Source organism: Myxocyprinus asiaticus, chromosome 11 (genome assembly GCF_019703515.2).
Source record: "Myxocyprinus asiaticus isolate MX2 ecotype Aquarium Trade chromosome 11, UBuf_Myxa_2, whole genome shotgun sequence".
Lineage (NCBI taxonomy): Eukaryota > Metazoa > Chordata > Actinopteri > Cypriniformes > Catostomidae > Myxocyprinus > Myxocyprinus asiaticus.
The window spans coordinates 40,348,606-40,368,760 of NC_059354.1; the positions used below are offsets into that span (position 1 = coordinate 40,348,606).

At 37.7% G+C, this 20,155-nt stretch overlaps 1 protein-coding gene across 1 annotated transcript in view; it reads right to left on the bottom strand.

Annotated features, from left to right (window-relative positions):
- Positions 1 to 16,482, bottom strand: part of LOC127448480 (receptor tyrosine-protein kinase erbB-4-like) — a 555,442-nt gene extending 538,960 nt beyond the window's left edge. The window contains exon 1 of the mRNA XM_051711045.1: positions 16,171 to 16,482. Coding sequence (XP_051567005.1) covers positions 16,171 to 16,249 — 79 coding nt within the window. The 5' untranslated portion in view covers positions 16,250 to 16,482. The remainder of the gene's footprint in view (positions 1 to 16,170) is intronic.
- Positions 16,483 to 20,155: the final 3,673 nt, after the last annotated feature.

Sequence of the window (20,155 nt, forward strand, 5' to 3'; positions counted from 1 at the left end):
AGATGACTTTTAATGAAAATAAATTCACCAGATTTCATTTAATTGCTTAAATAATTTTCAATATAATATGAATCGGCCTTCTAGTATGTGATAGTGGGCTGTCTAAATAATAATAATAATAATAAACTAGATTTGCAAACAGATTTTAAACTAGATTTGCAAATTGCAAATAGATGTAACGAAGAAGACCAAACCGCAATTTTATATGAAAATATTATTATGACTTCTTCAGTGTCGGTTGCATTTTAAATGTTGAACACTTGATCAATGTAAGGAAAAGGGACATTTTCAAACTTTAATCTTAAATTTCATAAAAAGTATATAGTTTCCAAAAAACAGGGCCTGGGTAGCTCAGCAAGTAAAGATGCTGACTACCACACCTGGAGTTGCAAGTTCGAATCCAGAACGTGCTGAGTGACTCCAGTCAGGCTTCCTAAGCAACCAATTGGCCTGGTTGTTAGGGTGGGTAGAGTCACGTTGGGTTAACTTCCTCGTGGTCGCTATAATGTGGTTCTCGCTCTCGGTGGGGCGCATTGTGAGTTGTGCGTGGATGCCGCGGAGAATAGCGTGAAGCCTCCACACGCGCTAGGTCTCCGCAGTAACGTGCTCAACAAGCCACGTAATAAGATGTGTGGATTGACGGTCTCAGACTGAGATTCATCCTCTGCCACTTGGATTAAGGCAAGTCACTATGCCACCATGAGGACCTAGAGTGAACTGGGAATTGGGCTTGCCAAATTGGGGAGAAAAGGGGAGAAAAATCCCCCCTCCACCAAAAAAAAGGTTTCCAAAAAACAAAAATAGATTGAACCCAAAGTTACTAAGACCTATGATTTTTTGTTTCTACTGTGGATGGATCGCAAACCTGCGGGTGCCCCTGGTGTGTGCCAGAGGTGAGTTTGGAGAAGAAATAGGGAGTGTAGGTGTGTGAGAGAAACAGAGAGGAAAGAGTGTCATGCAGTAGTTGTGTGAAGATGGCAGACTCTGGGTGTCCTGTGGCCGGCCAGGATAAATCGTCCCTGTTGTGGCTCCCCAGAGTGAGGCCTGATTAATTGGGCTGTCCAGTCTTTCTGATTGTGGCCACTTTACCCACCGCTCCTGGGAACTATACCCATGCCCCTGCCAAAAATGGCGAGTAAAAAAAAAATGAATAATGAATACCTGGCCTTCAAGTCTTTTAAAATTAGAGACTCTCTTTTTATTTGCTCATGTTTGCCGTCTTTCTCTCACTCTCTATTCATATTTCAAAATAATTCCTACATCAGCATTACATTCACCTTGCTGGTGGTTTAATAATGCCTTTTAATGTGCCTATAGGGGAGGGGGAGCAGACAAATAGTGTTCGCCACCTCAGCATGTTGCCAGTGCATTTGCAGTGCAAGTCTCCCAAATCTTTCTCGATAGTGTGCCTCAACTTTGAACAGCACTCAATGCATATTTTACTGCTAAACAGGGAAGTAGCATCCAGTATACAGTAACCTCCATTTAAAAAATAAAATAAAATACCCTACAATATTCACTCCTCACACACATGATTTTTGGGAAATATGAATTATATTTCGAAGTGGTTTATTTTGCTTGTCGCAAAGTGGTCATATGCGTTTGACACATTCGATCACCTCCAGAGTGGACAAATCTCTAAATGTTTTGGACCCTGTTTACACCTGTCTATAGTGCCGTCCTGTTCAAAAGGATTGGCCAAAATACATATTAAAATTGGGTGTAAACAGGGCCTTTGGTAGTGGACTGAACAAACACGCAAGCTGCAAATGGTAATCTCACTATGGCTAGCACTCATTTGCCATATATGGATATGGCAGAAGTAGTAAGAGAAGTAGGTAGTTTTCCATTCTGAACTCAGCTGTTGACTATGATCTGTCCTGTGACAGAAGAGTTTGGCTTAACAATGCTCAGATTCAGGGTCTGAAGACACAAGAAAACCGTGTTTACATGAGATTTGAATTAATTAGATTATTCTCTATTTTTTACATTAAAATATAAACAGTCAAGGGCACAACGACGAGGCCGTGAGGGATAGACTTACCATCTCTTCAATGGCACGAATGGTATAAAGCTCCTAGATCACATCTGATTTTCCACAACTCATGTTGTCTGGAGTTCTTTGTATACTGAATGTTCTTGGACAGATATTTTATCAATGTTTTTTTTCCGCTGAACAATCCAAAAATACTTTAAACTGCAGTACAGCCCATTGAAGAGACTGTATGTCTATCCCTCACAGCCTCATTTTCATTTCCATTAAAAATCAAAGATGGTGCTAGCGTGAATAAGGTCTATAGGGTGTTTACATGACTTCACATGTTGTCGGCTTATTAAGCATCATCACAAGTGTTGTGCATGTACAGCATACGCACTCAATGTTTTAGAATTAATAATTATACTTTTATGACAAAAAGGCAAGAGTGACTGGCGTTTCATTCACTCTTGTAAAAAGTGTAGTTTTTAAGCTTTAAAATGGTAGACGTAAAACAGACAATATTTATGAAGTGTACAAAATAATTGGATTGTTACAATGCCCCTGCTGCTAAATCTATAGCCAGGTCACCAGCAACACTTTTAGATTAAGCACTGCTGTCTACAGTAAACAGGCAAAAAAGGCAAAAAAAAAGTTGACGTTGGGCTTTGCATCGCAATTTTATAGCAAAGTTCTATCAAATACTGCAGTACTGTCCTTCCCTACCCTGCTCTACCACCTTTTACAAAGGAATGAGCTCACTCCAGAATCCATTCAGTGGGGAAAAAACTCAATTCGATGTCCAGGTAAAAAGAGGTTAAAACTGACTTTCACAGAGAGAAATAGGGTCACAAATACAGCCAATCATTTGAACGCTGCTATCTTAAAGAGGATAGTTCACCCAAAAATGAAAATTCTCTCATCATTTACTCACCCTCATATCATCCTTAAGGTGTATGATTTTTTTTTTCTTTTGCAGAACACAAATGAAGACTTTTAGAAGAATATTACAGCTCTGTATGCCCATACAATGCAAGTGAAAGGTGGCCAGAACTCTGAAGGTCCAAATTATCACATAAAGGTAATCCATATGACTTCAGTGGTTTAATCAACATTTTCTGAAGCGATTTTGGGTGAGAACAAACCAAAATATAAATCCTTTTTCACCGTACATTTTGCCATTGCAGTCTCTAGGTGCAATCATGAATTCAAGCTCGATTACACTTCCTAGTGCCTGGCGCATACGCAGAGTGCAAGATGGCGCTATAGGAAGTGTAATTGAGCTTGAAATCATGATCTCCAAGTAGACCGCTGTCAAGATTATATAGAAAAAGGTGTTACATTTAGTCTGTTTTCACCTAAAACTGATTGGATTGCTTCAGAAGACATTGATTAAACCACTGGAGATGTATGGATTATTTTTATGATGCCTTTATGTAATATTTGGAGCTTCAAAGTTCTGGCCACCATTCACTTGCATTGTATGGACCTACAGAGCTGGAATATTCTTCTAAAATATTTGTCAAACATTTCTGGGATGGCATGAGGGTGACTAAATGATGAGAGAATTTTCATTTTTGGGTAAACTATTCCTTTAACTCTCACTTTATGTTCCTACAGGTTGAACGGCAGTCCTTGCTGAGCACATGGCTCATCCATTTTACAGCCAGCCAGTCAGCCAAGGTCAATTGCCTCCCCCCTCCTCTCATTTGGTACTTTATGTGCCTTTACGGCTGATATTATTTCTCCTCTGCATCAAGGTCACTGCTGGCCCACAGGAGAGTGGCATAGACTGCCAGGCAGCCTAGTAGAGACCAGTAGACACAGTGCTGACCATCCTTACAGCACAGGCCTGGCCCTGTTTTAGTCTGATCTTGTAAACAACATTACCTGCTTACTAGTGATGTCAAAAAGTACTGGTGTTTCGATACCAAGTATATACTAAACTAAAAAAAATAAAAATAAAAACCTTTCTACTGGTAGTATAAAGTATAGACTCAAATTGGTACCCATGGGGTGTCTGACAGATGTCTTTATTCGAACACTCATATGGATATTTGTAATATTTGTGAATGGTCAAATGGCTGTCGGTTTGTATTAAAGGAATGTTCCAGGTTCAACACAAGATAAGCTTAATCAACAGCATTTGTGGCATAATGCTGATTACCACAAAAATTTATTTCGACTCATCCCTCATTTTCTTTAAAAAAAAAAGAAAAAAGAAAAAAAGCTAAAATTGAGGTTACAGTGAGGCACTTACAATGGAAGTGAATGGGGACAATGAAAGTGAATGTGGCCAATTTTTGGAGGGTTTAAAAGCAGTGAAGCTTATAATTTAATAAAAGCACTTACATTAATTCTTCTGTCAAAACTCATGTAGTATTTGAGCTGTAAAGTTGTTTAAATTGTCATTTTTACAGTCATTTTAGGGTTTGTTCACATTGCATCGTCATGGCAACAAAGTTGTAAAACTATCTATAACTTTACACAAAAAAGGTTAGTAAGTGATTTTATCACACTAAAATCATGTTTACACACATATCCTTTATGTCTTGTGGCTACACGTTTGAAACAGTGAGTATTTTAACATAAAAAATTGTCCCCCATTCACTTCCACTATAATTGCCTCACTGTAACCCAGATTTTTGCCTTTTTTTAACGAAAAGGAGGAACGAGTCAAAATAAATTTTTGTGGTAATCAACATTATCCCACCAATACTGTGGATTGAGCTTAACTTGTATTGGACCCAGAATTTTTCTTTAAGTAAATGTAAACAGGTGGGACAAAATATCAGATATGAGACAGAAAATATGGGACAAAATATCAAATCTGTGCATTAGGTCTTGCAATGTAGCTTAACAGATTTACTGCTGTCTTTTATGTTGTTAAAGAAATATTCCAGATTCAATACAAGTTTAGCTCACTGACAGAATGTGAGGCCTAATACTGATTACAACAAACATTTATTTAAACATGTCCCTCTTTTCTAAAAAAATAATAAAATAAAGTTACAGTGAGGCACTTACAATAGAAGTGAATAGGGCCAATCCATAAATGTAAAAAAAAATATAGATCCCCAAGACGTAAATAATATGCAAGTTAACATTATTTTAGTGTGATAAAATCACTTAATAACGGTTTCTGTTTTAAAGTTATTTTCAATTGTACAACATTGTTGCCATGACATGCAGTAAACCATAAAACCTTAAAATGGCCGTAAAAATTACAATTTAAACAACTTTACAGCTCAAAGAATACAAAAGTTTTAACAGAAGAATTTATTTAAGGGATTTTATAAACTTTAAACCATTGTAAGTACCTCATTGATTTTTTTTTTTTACAGAAAAGGGGGTGCAAGGAGAAATATTTTTTTGTGGTTATTAACATTTTGCTAAAAATGCTGTCCATTGAGTTTAACTTGCATTGAACCTGAAACATTCCTTTAAAATTAATCAATCAACAATACTGACAAGAAAAAAAGAACATCACTCAATTCGTACATCACTCACAATATTTCTTTCTTTCTCCTTCATTACTGACTGTTTACTTGTAAAACTTAAAGCAATGTTGACTTGAGAAATACTTGAATGGTTACATGCCATTAATATAATTTGTAAATAGTTATGGTAATGCAAAACTTTTAGGAGTGTGTTGTGTTCAGTTGCATTTAGGCAACATTCACACTAATCCATTTAAGACAAGTCAATTTTACTTTCACAGCGCTTTTCACAACACACATTATTTCAAAGCAGCTTTACTGAAAATTTTGCTGTGTGTCTTAAAATCCTCCCTGTGCAGTTGAAATGAATAACATAATTGAAAATCATACCTTAAAATCCTCATTGTGCAGTTTAAATGAAAAACGTGATTGAAAAACATGCCTTAAAAATTAATGTAGGTCCCATGCAGTGAGCAAGCCAAAACACAAAACTCCATAAGATGTTAGTTTATAGAGAAAAAAAAAAAACAATACTTTGAGAGAAACCAGGCTCAGCCGAGGGAGCCAGTTCCCCTCTGGCTATATAGCATGAATATAATGACTATATTAGTTCTCTATGTAGTGCAAGTCTTGTTTTATGTAAGATAAGTGAGTAGATGTTGGTGGGTAGTGTTTAAAACTTAAGGATTGTGTAAGAACTGTCAGATCAATGATGAAGTGTCCTTTTATTTATTTTTTTTTCCTGATGAAGGATTTAGTTGGCATTAATTTATTGTCTATACATTCCATTTAAGAAGAGTGTAGTCTATCCTGTGACCAAGTTGATGCAGGCAGAGGTCAGTGAGGTATGCCTCGCAGTCAGGCTGGAAGCTTGTGGCAGTTCTGGTGAAGTCAATCCTAGGTTTGAAACCTTTTCACTGGAGAGTGTGTTTGAAAGTCTCACTGTCGGTAGAGGAAAATGCAGTACCAGTGTGGATGAGAGGCATAGACATAGCAAAATCAATGTGTTTGATTAAAATGAAAATGGATTAGTGTGAATGGTATCAAGAGTCGTGACATTTCAATGATATTGTTAACGACTACTAAAATTTTAAGTCCTTTTAAGTTTTAAGTCCAGTTTTACTCTTCAATGCTGTTTTCATTTCCTTCAAAATCTCTCATTTGCTCTCACTTTTCTGTCTCTATTTCCTCTTTCCCTGATGTCTCCTTATATGTGCCACTGTAGGCTGCAAAATCACCTATTACCGCTCACTTCCATAAGAGCTTCATTAGCAGGCACAAAATGTATCTGTTGTGTGCAGCACAATGAAAAGCTGTCCCTGGGAGGGAAAACAAACATTTAATTATGCAGCAATGACATAGAGATACAGAGAGAGAAAGACTGAATGAGAGAGAGGAAAAATTAAAGGTTAAGTGTGTAATTTGAGTGTTTGTTTGAGCGGCCAGACATAACAACAGTGGCTCAACCAATGGTGTGAGTTTGGGGTGGGGCTATCTGTTTGTTGAAGTTTTTTTTAATTTTTTTTTTTATTAGTAATTTTGCAAATCTGTTTAGTGCCACATTGGTAGATAAAATACACACTTTACACTACCTCCTCAGCTAATTACTATTTGATACTTATCCACATATTTGATTGCTTTTCTGACATTTATTCACACACTGAAATATATATATAAGCGAATCGAGATTAATCAGGGCACCACAGTCATCTTGAAAAAGTCAATATCACTCAAAGCCTTTCTGTAATTACATTGTAAATACAGATTAGCGATGAATATTTTAAAAGGGATTACAGAGAAGGAGTGCAAGGCATACAGAGAAACTGCCCCTTCGAAGAATGAAAAACATGAAACACTCATTAGAGGGAGGTGCATTTAGTTTATAGCCAAGAACACAAGTCTGTAATTATTCTTTTATTTGTTAAGTTCATTATTCAGGAGTTCGCAAAGCAAACGAGGAGGGGGGCGGGTTTAAATAAAGAGAAACAGCTCACTTAGTTGTCAACGACCTCAAAGAGAGAACAACAAAGGAAAAGACAAGAAATTGGGGATGCACAATTAACTTCAATTCCGTACAATTGCTTTTAATTCTGCGTACTGCAGTAATGAATGTGTTTTAGCAAAGATTAGGCCTATATCCATTGTCAAACTAATTTCTCCCTTTTGTGGCACGCACAAAAAAGGGGATGAAAGAAGTTGAAAAGAGGAATTGAAGCAGACTGAGGGAGAAGCCAGGAGAGCAGGACGGCTCCGTATTAAACGATTGGCAGTGTCAATCAGAACTAATGTTTTGCTCTCGCCATCTCTGTCCTCACACAGGCAAAATCCTCGGAATGGCACTTATTAACAGCCCCTCTGCTGTTCTTAATTGTAGGCTGACAAAGCCTGTTGTTGGCTTTGGGAGTGAAGGACAAAAGCAGCTCTCAAACATCATAGTCACGAACGTCTGAGTAGCTCATGTACATCTGAATAGCACTTTGAATTATGAGTCAGGGCGCTGAATGTTATGAATTTTGTCAGTATGGAGAGGTGGAACACAAGTTTGCAAGAAACAATAGCTAGTGGCTGTTTGGTGCTGATTGGCATTGTGCTGTTTATTGGCAGTGTAGCTGCCACTCTTTTACCATTGTCAGTAAAAAGTGAGCAGGGCTGCATTTCCCAAAATCATCACAAGCTTAAGTTGATCGTAGAGACCATTGGCGCCAGTGGTTTCTACTATCTACTTAGGCTTACGAGGCTGTTGGGGAACGCAACCCAGGACTTTTAAAAACTTGCCAGTTCATATGAACTGTGCTTTGGAAAAATAACTAGTGAATATAGAAAATTGATCCAAACGATTAGCTGTAACATTTGAATTGTAACATGGTGGTTGTGCAAGCTTCACTATTACTGTTACTCATACAGGGATTGGATCCTGCACTGCTAGTGCAACGGGCATGTATAATACCTCAAATCATCATGTTGATTTTTATTTTGTATTTTATTTTTGTCCTCCACTGATGGTTAGGTTTAGGGGTTTGGGTGGTATGGTAAATAAAATATCCATTCCTGCTGACTGCTGTAACGGATGGTTGCTGAGATGAGATGGGAGATGCTGGATCTAAATGCAAGCTTTTAATGAAGATGATAATAGTGAAACAAATAGACATGAACTCATAAAGCAACAAACAAGAACTGAAAAAAAATGCAAAACTAGAGGATATATATATACACACACACACACACAAGGGATAACGAAGGAATGGAAAACAGGTGAGAACAATGGGGAACAGATGGCAGTGATGAGGGCAGTGCATGATGGGAAACGTAGTCCGGGGGAAACACTTCAAAATAAGAGTCCTAGAAAACACGAGGGAGACAGACTGTGACATAACCCCCCCTTTAAGGGGCGACTCCTGGCACCCCAAAGATGGCTGAGGAGGGCAGGAAAATACAGGTGAGGAAGGGAACCCAGAAGATGACCAGGTAGTCAGGGAGGAGAACCCAAGTTAAGGATTGGGTCCAGAGGTCTGGGTCCGGAGGTCTGGGGGGCCGCCTCAGGGTAGAGACTGGGTCCAGAGGTCTGGGAGGTGGCCTCAGGGCAGAGACCGGGTCGGGAGGTCTAGGAGGCAGCTTCAGTGCTGGGATAGAGTTGGGAGGCCTGGGAGGAGGCCACAGGGCCGGGACTGGGTCAGGAGGCCTGGGGGGCAGCCACAGGGTCGGGACTGGATCAGGAGGCCTGGGGAGCAGCCACAGGGCAGGGACTGGGTCAGGCGGCCTGGGAGGCGCTGGAGTTGGGTCAGTTCTTCTGTAACAGATGGTTGCTGAGATGAGACGGGAGATGCTGGATCTAAATGCAGGCTTTTAATGAAGATGATAATAGTGAAACAAACAGACATGAAATCATAAAGCAACAAACAAGAACTGACAAAGAAATGCAAAACTAAAGGGTATATATTCACACACAAGGGCTAATGAGGGAATGGAAAACAGGTGAGAACTATGGGGAACAGATGGCAGTGATGAGGACAGTGCATGATGGGAAACGTAGTCCGGGGAAACACTTCAAAATAAGAGTCCTAGGAAACACAAGGGAGACAGACTGTGACAACTGCATTACATCATTTAAAACACCTCTTTACAACTCACTTTTGGCACCACTATGGACATTTCACCTGGAAGCTGGAGCTCACACATGCCCATACATTCAACAACACTTCCAGATTCAGCCACTGGGGGGCAGTGCTTCGGATTTTGGTAAGCACAGACTGATTTTCAGCTGAAGAACTTTCAACCTACTGTCACCAAATTCACAGTGAGATCAGTCTGGACAGTGAGTTTTGCACAGGCAAGCATCACTCCAGCCTGTTCTCATGAAATTTACGTGACCATGACAATATTTTTGCAATTCAAAATTAACATGCTGTAGCATGCGTTTGGCTGCAGTTTTCCAGTGAAATGTCCAGTTGGGGGTGCCAAAAGCTGTGATGATGTAATTAGCTGACGAGGTTTTAAGGTGAATTTTAGATGGATGTTTTAATGATTAAAATATACCTCCCTAACCTAAAACTTTAGCCTAAACCTAACCAATATTGTTTTAAAATATGAATGAGACGTTAAAAAACACATCCTTACCCAACCAATGCCTAAACCAACCGACAGTGTTTAAAAATGCAAAAGTGAAATAAAAAGCACATTTTCTGAAGCGACCAGCCAGCCAACAACACCTAATCCTAACCAATAGTGTTTTAAAATGTAGAAGTGAAATGAAAAGCACATTTTCTGAAGCAACCACGTTATTTTGTGTCACTTCTATGACACTGTTGTGTCATGTGTCAGCTTGCGTTCTTGACTGGTCTTGAACCGAAGTCCACTAATTCCAAAGTCCAATGCTCTATGAGGTGAGCTACCCATATTGGAATAAGTGAATACAGTATATGTAGGTGGGTCTGTAATATAAGCGTTAAAATATACTGATTTTCAAATGATGCGTTAGAGTAAAAGTGTGTCGATATCATAACATAGCAGGGTCTGAGTAATATAGAGAAAAAAAGGGGAGTATTTATAAGTCATAATCAGCCATTGTTGTGATTTGAGTGAATGGGAATAAACCATGCAGTTGCTGTAGCGCCTCTAGTGTTCATTTCACATGGAAACTGCAGGGAATTGTACCTGGAGACACGTATAACAAGTTTTGCAAAAAATTAAAAGGGTCATGTTTTCACTATAGGCACGTTAAAACAGCAGCAGAATACAGTTGTCAGTCCTGTATTTGAGCGCTTAATATGGTTACATTCACACACAATTCGGTTACTTACGAGAGTGACAACTGCATTCTATAACCAAACTGACACCTGCAAATTTTCAGGTCTCAAAACCGCATTTTCTGCAGACTTGTGCTGTGTAAACGGAACCGTTCTGGACAACTAGTTGTCTGTCATGTCATATAATGTGAGAAAGCCAAGCTGCACTGTACACGTGTTTCATGTTTTTCATATGGGGTTTCGTAAACTCATAGAAACTCTGGAGAAATGAGCTGTGTTATTCAAAGATCCTGCCGCTGTCTTCCACCAGAGCTGCTCGCATACGCAAGCCGCACGACATAAATGCTACGTTTTGCACTCAGTTAAAAAGCATTCAAAGCCGCTATCAGTTAATTATGATCTGATGGATGAACTCTGCCTTGATTGGACTCCTTTCTTTAATAACGTGCTGTCAATTGTGTTAAGACTTGCCAGTGTTTTGGAAGTTGCCATCTTTTATATTTATTTTAGTCACTTTCCCATTGGTTACAGCTGTTAGAATACGGGCTTACCGTGTAACCGACCTAGAAAAGAGAATAGCTGAGCTTCCGTCTGATTTGATTCTCTTAGATACTGAGTGGATGGGAAAACCTGTTGTCAGAGTGAACGTTTTGTCTGCAAACAACTTTGTGTTATGAATTACACATGAGTTGCCATGTCCTTTTACCCCTGGTCAAACACTACAACAATGAAAACTGATAGCAGGTCAGTTATGTGTCAAACCTGATCGTAAACACAGCATGTGAATATGAATGTATACAAGAAAGGTGCCAGCTTAAACACTTTCATGTTTTCATTTTCTCTCACTGTCTCTCCCTTATGGAAGCTGCAATGTTTTTGGCCATTATGAAGCACTTCACCCCAATAGCGCCACATTTTCAAGATGCCATGTCAAGTTAAAAATAGTTCAACTTTTGTCACATAACAGCTATTAAATGTGTGGACCAATCAAATTAAATGGTAAAAAAAAAAAAAATGACTAGGCTGGCGTTGTGACAAATTGGTTACCACCTTTGCTTATAATACTGCATTTTGGAGCTGTGGTGCTCATGGAGACAAAGGTTTAGTCCAAATCCCCTTTTCTCTCTTCCCACTTTCTTGTAGTTTTATACTATCCCTCATAGGAAAGTAAAATCACAAATGAAACCTTGTAAATCTCTCTTATTTTTCCCCTAGACAGCAACAAAATACATAGAAAGCTAACTAAGACTTTAGGTGCATCCCAAACTGCACACTTCTGCAATATTCTACGTCATTTTGTAGTGTAAGTAGTGCGAGTACAAAGTTTACACTGCAAATGCTCAGTGTTCGCAGCTTGCCATACGTAGCAGAAGGGGCGGGGTTATCTGGCAGCGTTAGTGGTCTGACAAAACTATTGTAAATAATGGAGAACGTAGCAACTAGTGAAGCTTCAGTGAAAACAACATCTTACAAATGTAAGTTGAATGCTTTACCAGATTAAGTCTCCTGATTAATGCAAATGCTGAATTTTCTTCTGCAGTCTGTCTAATAAAGGCAAAAGGCAGCATTGTTAGAGAATTTTAAGAACATATTTAAATCAAGGTATCTTCCTTGTGCCTGGAAAATCAGTGAAAGGTCTAGAGGTTAGCTAAATCAGTCTTGAAAGCAATGGAAAGGCAAAAGTAGTGAGTAGTAAGAAATGTGTTCTGAGCAAGTAGCAGGTCAACTGTTATCAAATCTGCAAACAAATCATCAAATTCCCATCAGTCTCTGGTTCTCTGCACGTTGTTCTCTCAAGCACAAATAAGAATGAGGCAGTTCCTTCTTAATCCAAGCATGCACAGTAAAGCAGTCAGTCCAGTGAGAGAGTGAGACATACTGAGCTGGAGCAGAGAGCATCATGCCGCGCAGGAACCCGCCTTTGCTTGGCAGGAGTTGGCGCTCCTAACAGAATCAAAGGCTGCTTTTCTTCCCAATGAGACACACAAGCTCAGAGGTCAGTCTGCCTTTCTTGGACCACGACGGAGAAAAAAACTGAATAAATTGGCTTTGTGAGACAATGGCTTATTGCTGTGTGGGTAGGCGTTTGTAGCACCATGGCCTCTTGCTTTGATGATATAAAAAAGGGAGCGTGAGATGCTGCTCTCTGAAAGCAGTGATAAAAGTAAATGCTTTAACCTTCTTTGTTGATAGGGCTTACAGTGTGTGCCACGCCGTGTAAACATTTAGATTTAATGTCAACTTGAGATGTGTGTGCCAGGATGTAAATATGTACAGTGCCTCCCGAACAAGGCTGTGCCATAACATAAGTCTCACAACGAAGTGATAAAATATGTTGTTGTTTACTGAGTAAACAACAGAAGAAAAAAAAAATCTAAACAAAGCAAGGATTAAAACATTCCATTAGCAGCAAAAACAAGCTCGAGATGCATTTACAGTAATTAAAGTTCTCAGAAAGTGAACACCCAAAAATACCAGTGTGAAAAAGTAGAACAAGACATTTCTGTTATGATTCCAATGGGATACTTTGGCCTCATATGGGTCTTGTCAATAAAAAGCTTGTATGAGACCTCAAAGGCCAGAATAGAATAGACAGAACTTTGCCAAGAAATCTTTGAATGCTTTACCAGATTAAGTCTCCTGATTCTCAGAAAAAAATCTCTCCCACAGTTAACACAAATGTAATCATTCAGTCATTCTCAAATAAATATCAATCTAAAAATTAAGCATTTCCTAAAAGTTCTTTATTTATATTAATAGTTCAATTTAGAAACCTCCCTAAAGAACACTTTTTTGGCACCTGTGCTCCCAAAACATGGTTCTTTATGGAGCCTAAAAAGGCTATTTTGCACTTTTGTTACAAACCAAAGAACCCTAATCTGGAGTTCTATTTAGAGAAGTTTTTTTTACGAGTATTATATTATTCCCTTCTATGCTTTCAAATGTTGCACAGCTCCATATAGCAGGAAATCTAGCCAAGAAAGAGATCAGATAGCAAGGAGTTTAATTGCTGAACGATTAATTTTCATCAGCAGCGAGTCTCTCCACTCACTGATGAGACTTAATCCAAACCTAAGCCGATTAACAAACTGATATTTGTGTTCCTCCTATTCCCCACAAATCTTTCTGTTGGCAAGTTGAATGCTTTAAATCTGTTGGATTTAAATTCATGGCTGTCTTCAGACAGACTGGAGTGATAACCGATACAGATCACACATCACAATAAAGAGTAATACAACAAGTTAAACATGACTGCTCACTACATTGTTGAGATCTTATCATCATCATCATCATCATCATCATCATCATCATCATTACACACTTCAAGATTTTAGGATTTGACCACGTATTTGCCCATAACTTGTAACTCATTATCATACATTTAAACAAATATTCTGGAGGCACATTATACTGATAACAACTCCCAAGTATTAACACATTATTGAAAAAAGTTTACATGATTTCATTTAATTGATTATTTTAAAATATTTCATTAAACATAATAGGTAAAAGCTTTATTTAGTACAGAATTTGGTAACACTTTACATTTAGGTTACATTTGTTAACATTAGCATTAGGTATCATGAACAAACAATTAACAATATTTGTTATATAATTTGTTGATCTTTGTTAATGTTAGTTAATAAAATTGTTCATTGTTAGTTAATAGTGCATTAACTAATGTTAACAAATACAACTTTTGATTTTAAAAATGTATTTGTATATGTTGAAATAAACATTAACTAAGATGAATAAATGCTTAATAAGTATTGTTCATTGTTAATTCATGTTAACTAATATTAACAAATGGAACCTTATTGTAAACTGTTACCCAGATTTTTTCACATGCAAATGTTTTTTTTTTTTTTTTTTTTTTTTTTGATAGGTTAGTTAGAATTTAGAACCATATCTACCTAAAGATTTCTTTTGTGCTTAATGTTTGCGGGGGTTTCAAGTAATTTACACTAATCAGACCCGATCTGATTAACCATTTTCTAAATGAGTGTATGTTTTTTATTTAGGCGACTGTTGCAAACTGCAGTTTAGCAAAATATCCAATCCAAAAGATGAAGACAGTCTCGTTTATTTATTTATTTTTACCCTATCCCTTTAGACTATTTAATTTATTTAAACTAAAATAACAATTCAATCAATATTTTGTCTCCTCGAGGCAGCACGGCCTCTGTTTATTTATGTATTTTGTTGTGCGCAGCAGAGTGCTAAAGTGCGTCAGGAGCGCTTATCTTTGCAAATGACACCGATACTATGAACCACAATCTGATCAAGACGTGCTCTTTACCCACTTTCAATTGGTCAACTGAAATGTATCGATTCTGCTTGTTTGTTAGTTCATATTCAGTATCTAACAGGTGAAAATGCACTCAAATAATCGTGCTTAAAGAAAAGGTTTGGGTAGAGAAACGTTTGAAATAGTGGCCTGGTGAACGCTTGTCAAACTCATCGAATGGTGTAATGATTCGCTATAAAGTTTACTTCGATGTTTCCAAAGGCGTTCGATTCAACGCGACTGTGATGGATGATCGGTAGCTACAGCATCATTTACACGACTGTAATCGATACTGCTACTTCATATTGACGAATCTACCTATTCTGATGGATATACAGTACGTGTGAAAATTAGCCACGATGACAATTCATCAATGGATGTGCGTGTACGAGAGAGGGAGTGATAGAGAGCAATGTGATTAAGAGTTACTCGATTCATATATCACCACCAAGTGGAGATCTGAACCCCACATTTGTGTATATTCAGGTTATTCTTACGAGGTAAATAACACAATCTGTCATGTTAATTGCGTTGTATTTTAAAAATTCCACTTAAATTACAAACACTGTTTAGTTATAGAAGGGTTATAGTTCAATTGACAGAACACCTCAGATATACACAATAAATGTGCCCACTAAAATTCATGAAATAAGACAGTTAACAAATAATATTAAATATGTAGCCTAAGTGTATTCATTTCTTATAAGTAATCTAAAGCATTGTAAAATATGCTTTAGGTCACCAGAGGTTCGCCAAGGCAACAGAAGTGACTTTTCAGTTGCAGGGAAAGAAATGACTGCTTAAACTCTTTCTCAGACAGGGTACGGGCCGAGAATAACAAAACAAACGTCCAATGAACCCTGAATGCCCCTTTCAGTGCCACTTCAACTGTGCCATTCTGCGCTTTCAGTGCCACTGCTCCAACTGTAGGCTATTAAATCTATAATATGCATCATTGTAGTGGCAAATGAATGGCACTCATTCACTATCGCAATGATGCAGCTTAAAGATTTCAGGCAGGTTTTATTGTTAAGGAGGAGATGCAACAAGAAGATTGGGCTTAGTAAATGACAGAAGAAAAATCCTTAAAAGCAGCCGATGGTCCATCAATCAGAAGATGGGAACTGTGAGATGCGATCTAATACAAAAAGTAAGCAGAACAAACAGGTGCGTGCACGCGAGCAATAAACGCCTTTGCGCACGAGACGATGGTCAGTCACTCACCTTGCTGCGAGTCGCTCAGCCGAACCGCCACTGAAGTCAGAAGAAAGCCGAGGCAACACAGAGAAGACGCCAGCTTCATGTTTGAAGTTACCCTTGTACTTCACATGTCCAATACCATATCCTTGTTACTTCATAAATGTCTTGGAAAAGGCAGCAACACAACCAACTGTTATTGAGTGACTTCTCAATTGCTGCTGCTGTGTGTCAGTGAAAATAATTAAATAAGACGTCCCGTTTAACTGGAAAAATAGTCCTCAGGAAAGAGTGTAAAAGTTCAGGTGCGTGATAATTCGCAGTACAGTGGTTTGACAGGATCTCTACGCAAAGCTCTCATGCCATTTCTCTCTGCAGACGCTCTTCAGCGCAGCTACGGCACAAAGCCTGAGACATGCCCCCATCGTACTCCGCTCCGCCCTCCCCTAATCGGATTGGTCAAAATTCGACATAATTAGCTAAGAGCCCGCCCTAAACTGTTCAGCGTACGTTTTTATTCGCTCACGAGGCGCTCGTTTCTGAATACACCTGTCTCGTTATGCATACATTTAACCCTCAGAGAAGCAGAGTCACAGAATTACAACGTTTGTTTAATGCAATTAATTCTAAAAACGGAAAATAATAATAATAATAATAATAATAACAATAATAATACAATAAAATAAACAAAAAACCTCTAAACTCTTTCACAACAACAGATTTGTTGGAGGGATACTGCACATTAAATGTTGGGGGAGGTCTTGCTTTTCATCATAAATTGTCTTTTTTTTTTTTTTTTTTCCCAATAAAGCTCAAACGAATTCTTAAATATTGGATGATGTAATCACATTACAGTTTTGTATGCTATGGTTTGGACCACTCTGCTATAATCTGGCATTCAGCCAAGTAAATGACACACTGCACCCACACACCTGCCATCAAAGACATCTGGTATGCTTTACACACACACACACACACACACACACACACACACCCTTAAACAGAAAGGTGATCGTCTTGCTACTCAAGTGAGGCAAAAAAAAAAAAAAAAAAAAAGAAAAAAAAACTGAAATAATCTCACAGTTTGAATTTGCTTATGTGTGCTCCTCAATGCATTATATATATATATATATATATATATATATATATATATATATATATATATATATATATATATATATATATATGTATGTATGTATGTATGTATGTATGCATGTATGTATTAAATACTAATGTTTTGCAAAACATAATAGCATACATTTGTAACCAAGGAAATCTAACCCGTTCACACAAAGTTAGCAAAACGGCATGAATACAATGACAGCCAATATTTAGTCACGTTGTACAGTCTGTTAATTGATTTAAAGAAGCTAAGCAAGAAAAGTAATATTCACTTTCATTTTCACTGTGTCCTTGATTTCTGTAAACTCTATTGTTTACTGTTCACATTTCTAATAGAGTCAAATAAATATTTGACAGCCTGTTCTGCTGGTGTGTGGCATTTCTGCATAGTTTCTGTAGTACTGACCTCTAACCACAGGAGGGAGTCATAACCACACCTTTGGGGTTGCCAAGGGTCAAAACCAGCAGGAGATCAAGCTGTTTCCTCCCAAGCATACAGGCCGGCAAATGACATTGGCATCTTATTATTATTAAATGCAGATGAATACACGCTTTTTAAAATATGTAACAAAGTTTTATGTATTCATTAAATATTGAAAACATCAGTCATCACTTAACAAAACACTTTCCTGTTCTCATTTGTCACCTCAACACCAAACAACACAATTAAGCAACAAAATATTCAAATAGGGTTTTCGTTCCTTTAATAAATCTCTCGGAATGGCATATATGACAATATCTTCCAGATGCTCTCAATTGCATTATTCATTCACTGGATTAGGAGAGTGAATAACAGAGGTTTCACTGATTGGCGAAAAACACCCTTGATGCTGGGTGTAAAGCTAATCTAATACATGACTCCATGATTTGTTTAATGGATGAGAGTTAGCCATCCAAGGGCCGCCAATAAAACCTGAGCCTCTAGAGGCTCCCCCGTGCATAATGATTCCAGACACACAATATCCATTTAATGAAGCGGCTTTATCAAACTAGGCAGAGCTTATTTCTACCGGTGTCCTTCTTTCCCCTGCTATCTCCCATTACACTTCTTGCATTCAAACAGCACCAGCGTTCAGCATCCTGCTACAAAAGACCAACAGCAGTGCGAGCCAGAGAATGAGTTCAGTTTTGAAAAGTTAAATTATTTACATTCAGAAAATGCAATTCCCCACAGAGCATCAGAATGGTAGATCACAAGTGATTATTTGACAGACTAAATGTATTTAAGCTACAGAGGTGCACAGAGACTGTTCAAGCTAAAAATTAAACTAAATAGATAACTCGAGAAATGTTAGCTAGTCCCATTAAAGTATCATTGTATCTTTAAGTACATAACATTACATAAAACATGCATAACACTCTTTAATCAACATAAAGTGCAAATATTCAGGTAAAATTTAGGCCACACTTGAACTTAAATAAGCTACAGTTTACTGGTCATGTCATCTCATAGGTTATAGTAAACTCCATGCAGTAATATACAGTATTTACTGTAATTTCCATTTACAATTTTCATTCACATTTTTTCAATTATCATACATTTTATCCAAAGCGATTTACAGTTGCGGAATCCGACAACAAAAGTGAGCCATACTAGGAAGATATGCCATAGTAAAAAAATGAGAAGTGGTGCTATGCAAGGTTCCAGAATTGCTCAGAAAAGTACAAAACTATGAGCTAGAAAAGATTTCAAAAGTAAGCCTGTGTCTTTAAATGAAATCTTTCCATGGTGAGTTGCAGAGAATGAAGGAATCAACATGATCTGTTTCTGAGAAAATAACTGGACTGAATTACAAAATAAATATTAGGCCTTCATAGAGATAAAATAATGACATGATCATGATTTTTAATGTGTCTGCATTCAGTAATGCAAATTCTCCTCAAAGTTTGACAATCTGTTACTTTTTTACTGGCCAGGAGTCATATGACAAATGGATCTTTTTACTCTTGGGCTGTTAAGGCCACTTAGATCTGGAGTCATTGAGCAATGAAGAGCATTACCGAATTACATACACACCATTACGTGGTCACTTACACCGCTAACTGCCCTCGTCAGAACCTGACTGTGAAATTGTTTTCCATTTGTTGGATGCTCTCTGATGCCATCACATCACAAGATTTTTCTCAGACTCAGGTTGGGCTCTTCAACTCATCTGCTCAGTTTCATATAGACCTTTCATAATGAACATTCACCCACTGAAACGACATGCAGATACTATGTGATTGTATAGCAGTGTGAATTACAGAGAAAGACAGTGTGAGTCTTTGGCTTAGCTAGTGTTTCAACAGTACAGATTGAAACTAACTGCCTGCCTGTGGGTTTTAAATTACTTGCTGTTCATAATATTCCCTGGAGCCCACATTTGAACAGAGAACAGAATCATTGGCTAATGTAAGGGCCTGATGAAATATTGTTGCAATGTTTCACAGGCCAGCTTCAAAAGCTTTTTTGGTTGGTAATTTAAGGGAGCTTTAACAGCAATGTTGGTACTTTGGACCACTAACACGAAGGCACAATTCAGTGTATGATGCTGCTATCTACAGGGCTAAAGAGGCACTACAGAAATTATAGCCACTTGAATGTGAGACAGTTAGCTGGTAAGTACAGCGTTTAGAATGAAAGATGTATTAAGTTACTTTTTCTCAATTGTAAAAAAAAAAAAAAAATGTTTTCCTCCTTAAGAAATTATTATTACTTATAAAAATATATAGTTTTTAAATTATGTATTTTTTTTTTTTTTTTTTTTTTTTTTTTTTAAAGAGATGAGGACTCCAGTCAAATCAATAGCTGTTTTAATCTACATGGTACATGTCAATATAGAATAAGACTAAATTAATAATTGGTGACAAAAAACACCTGTGAATAGGGTAGTTCTTCAATGCCATTGAA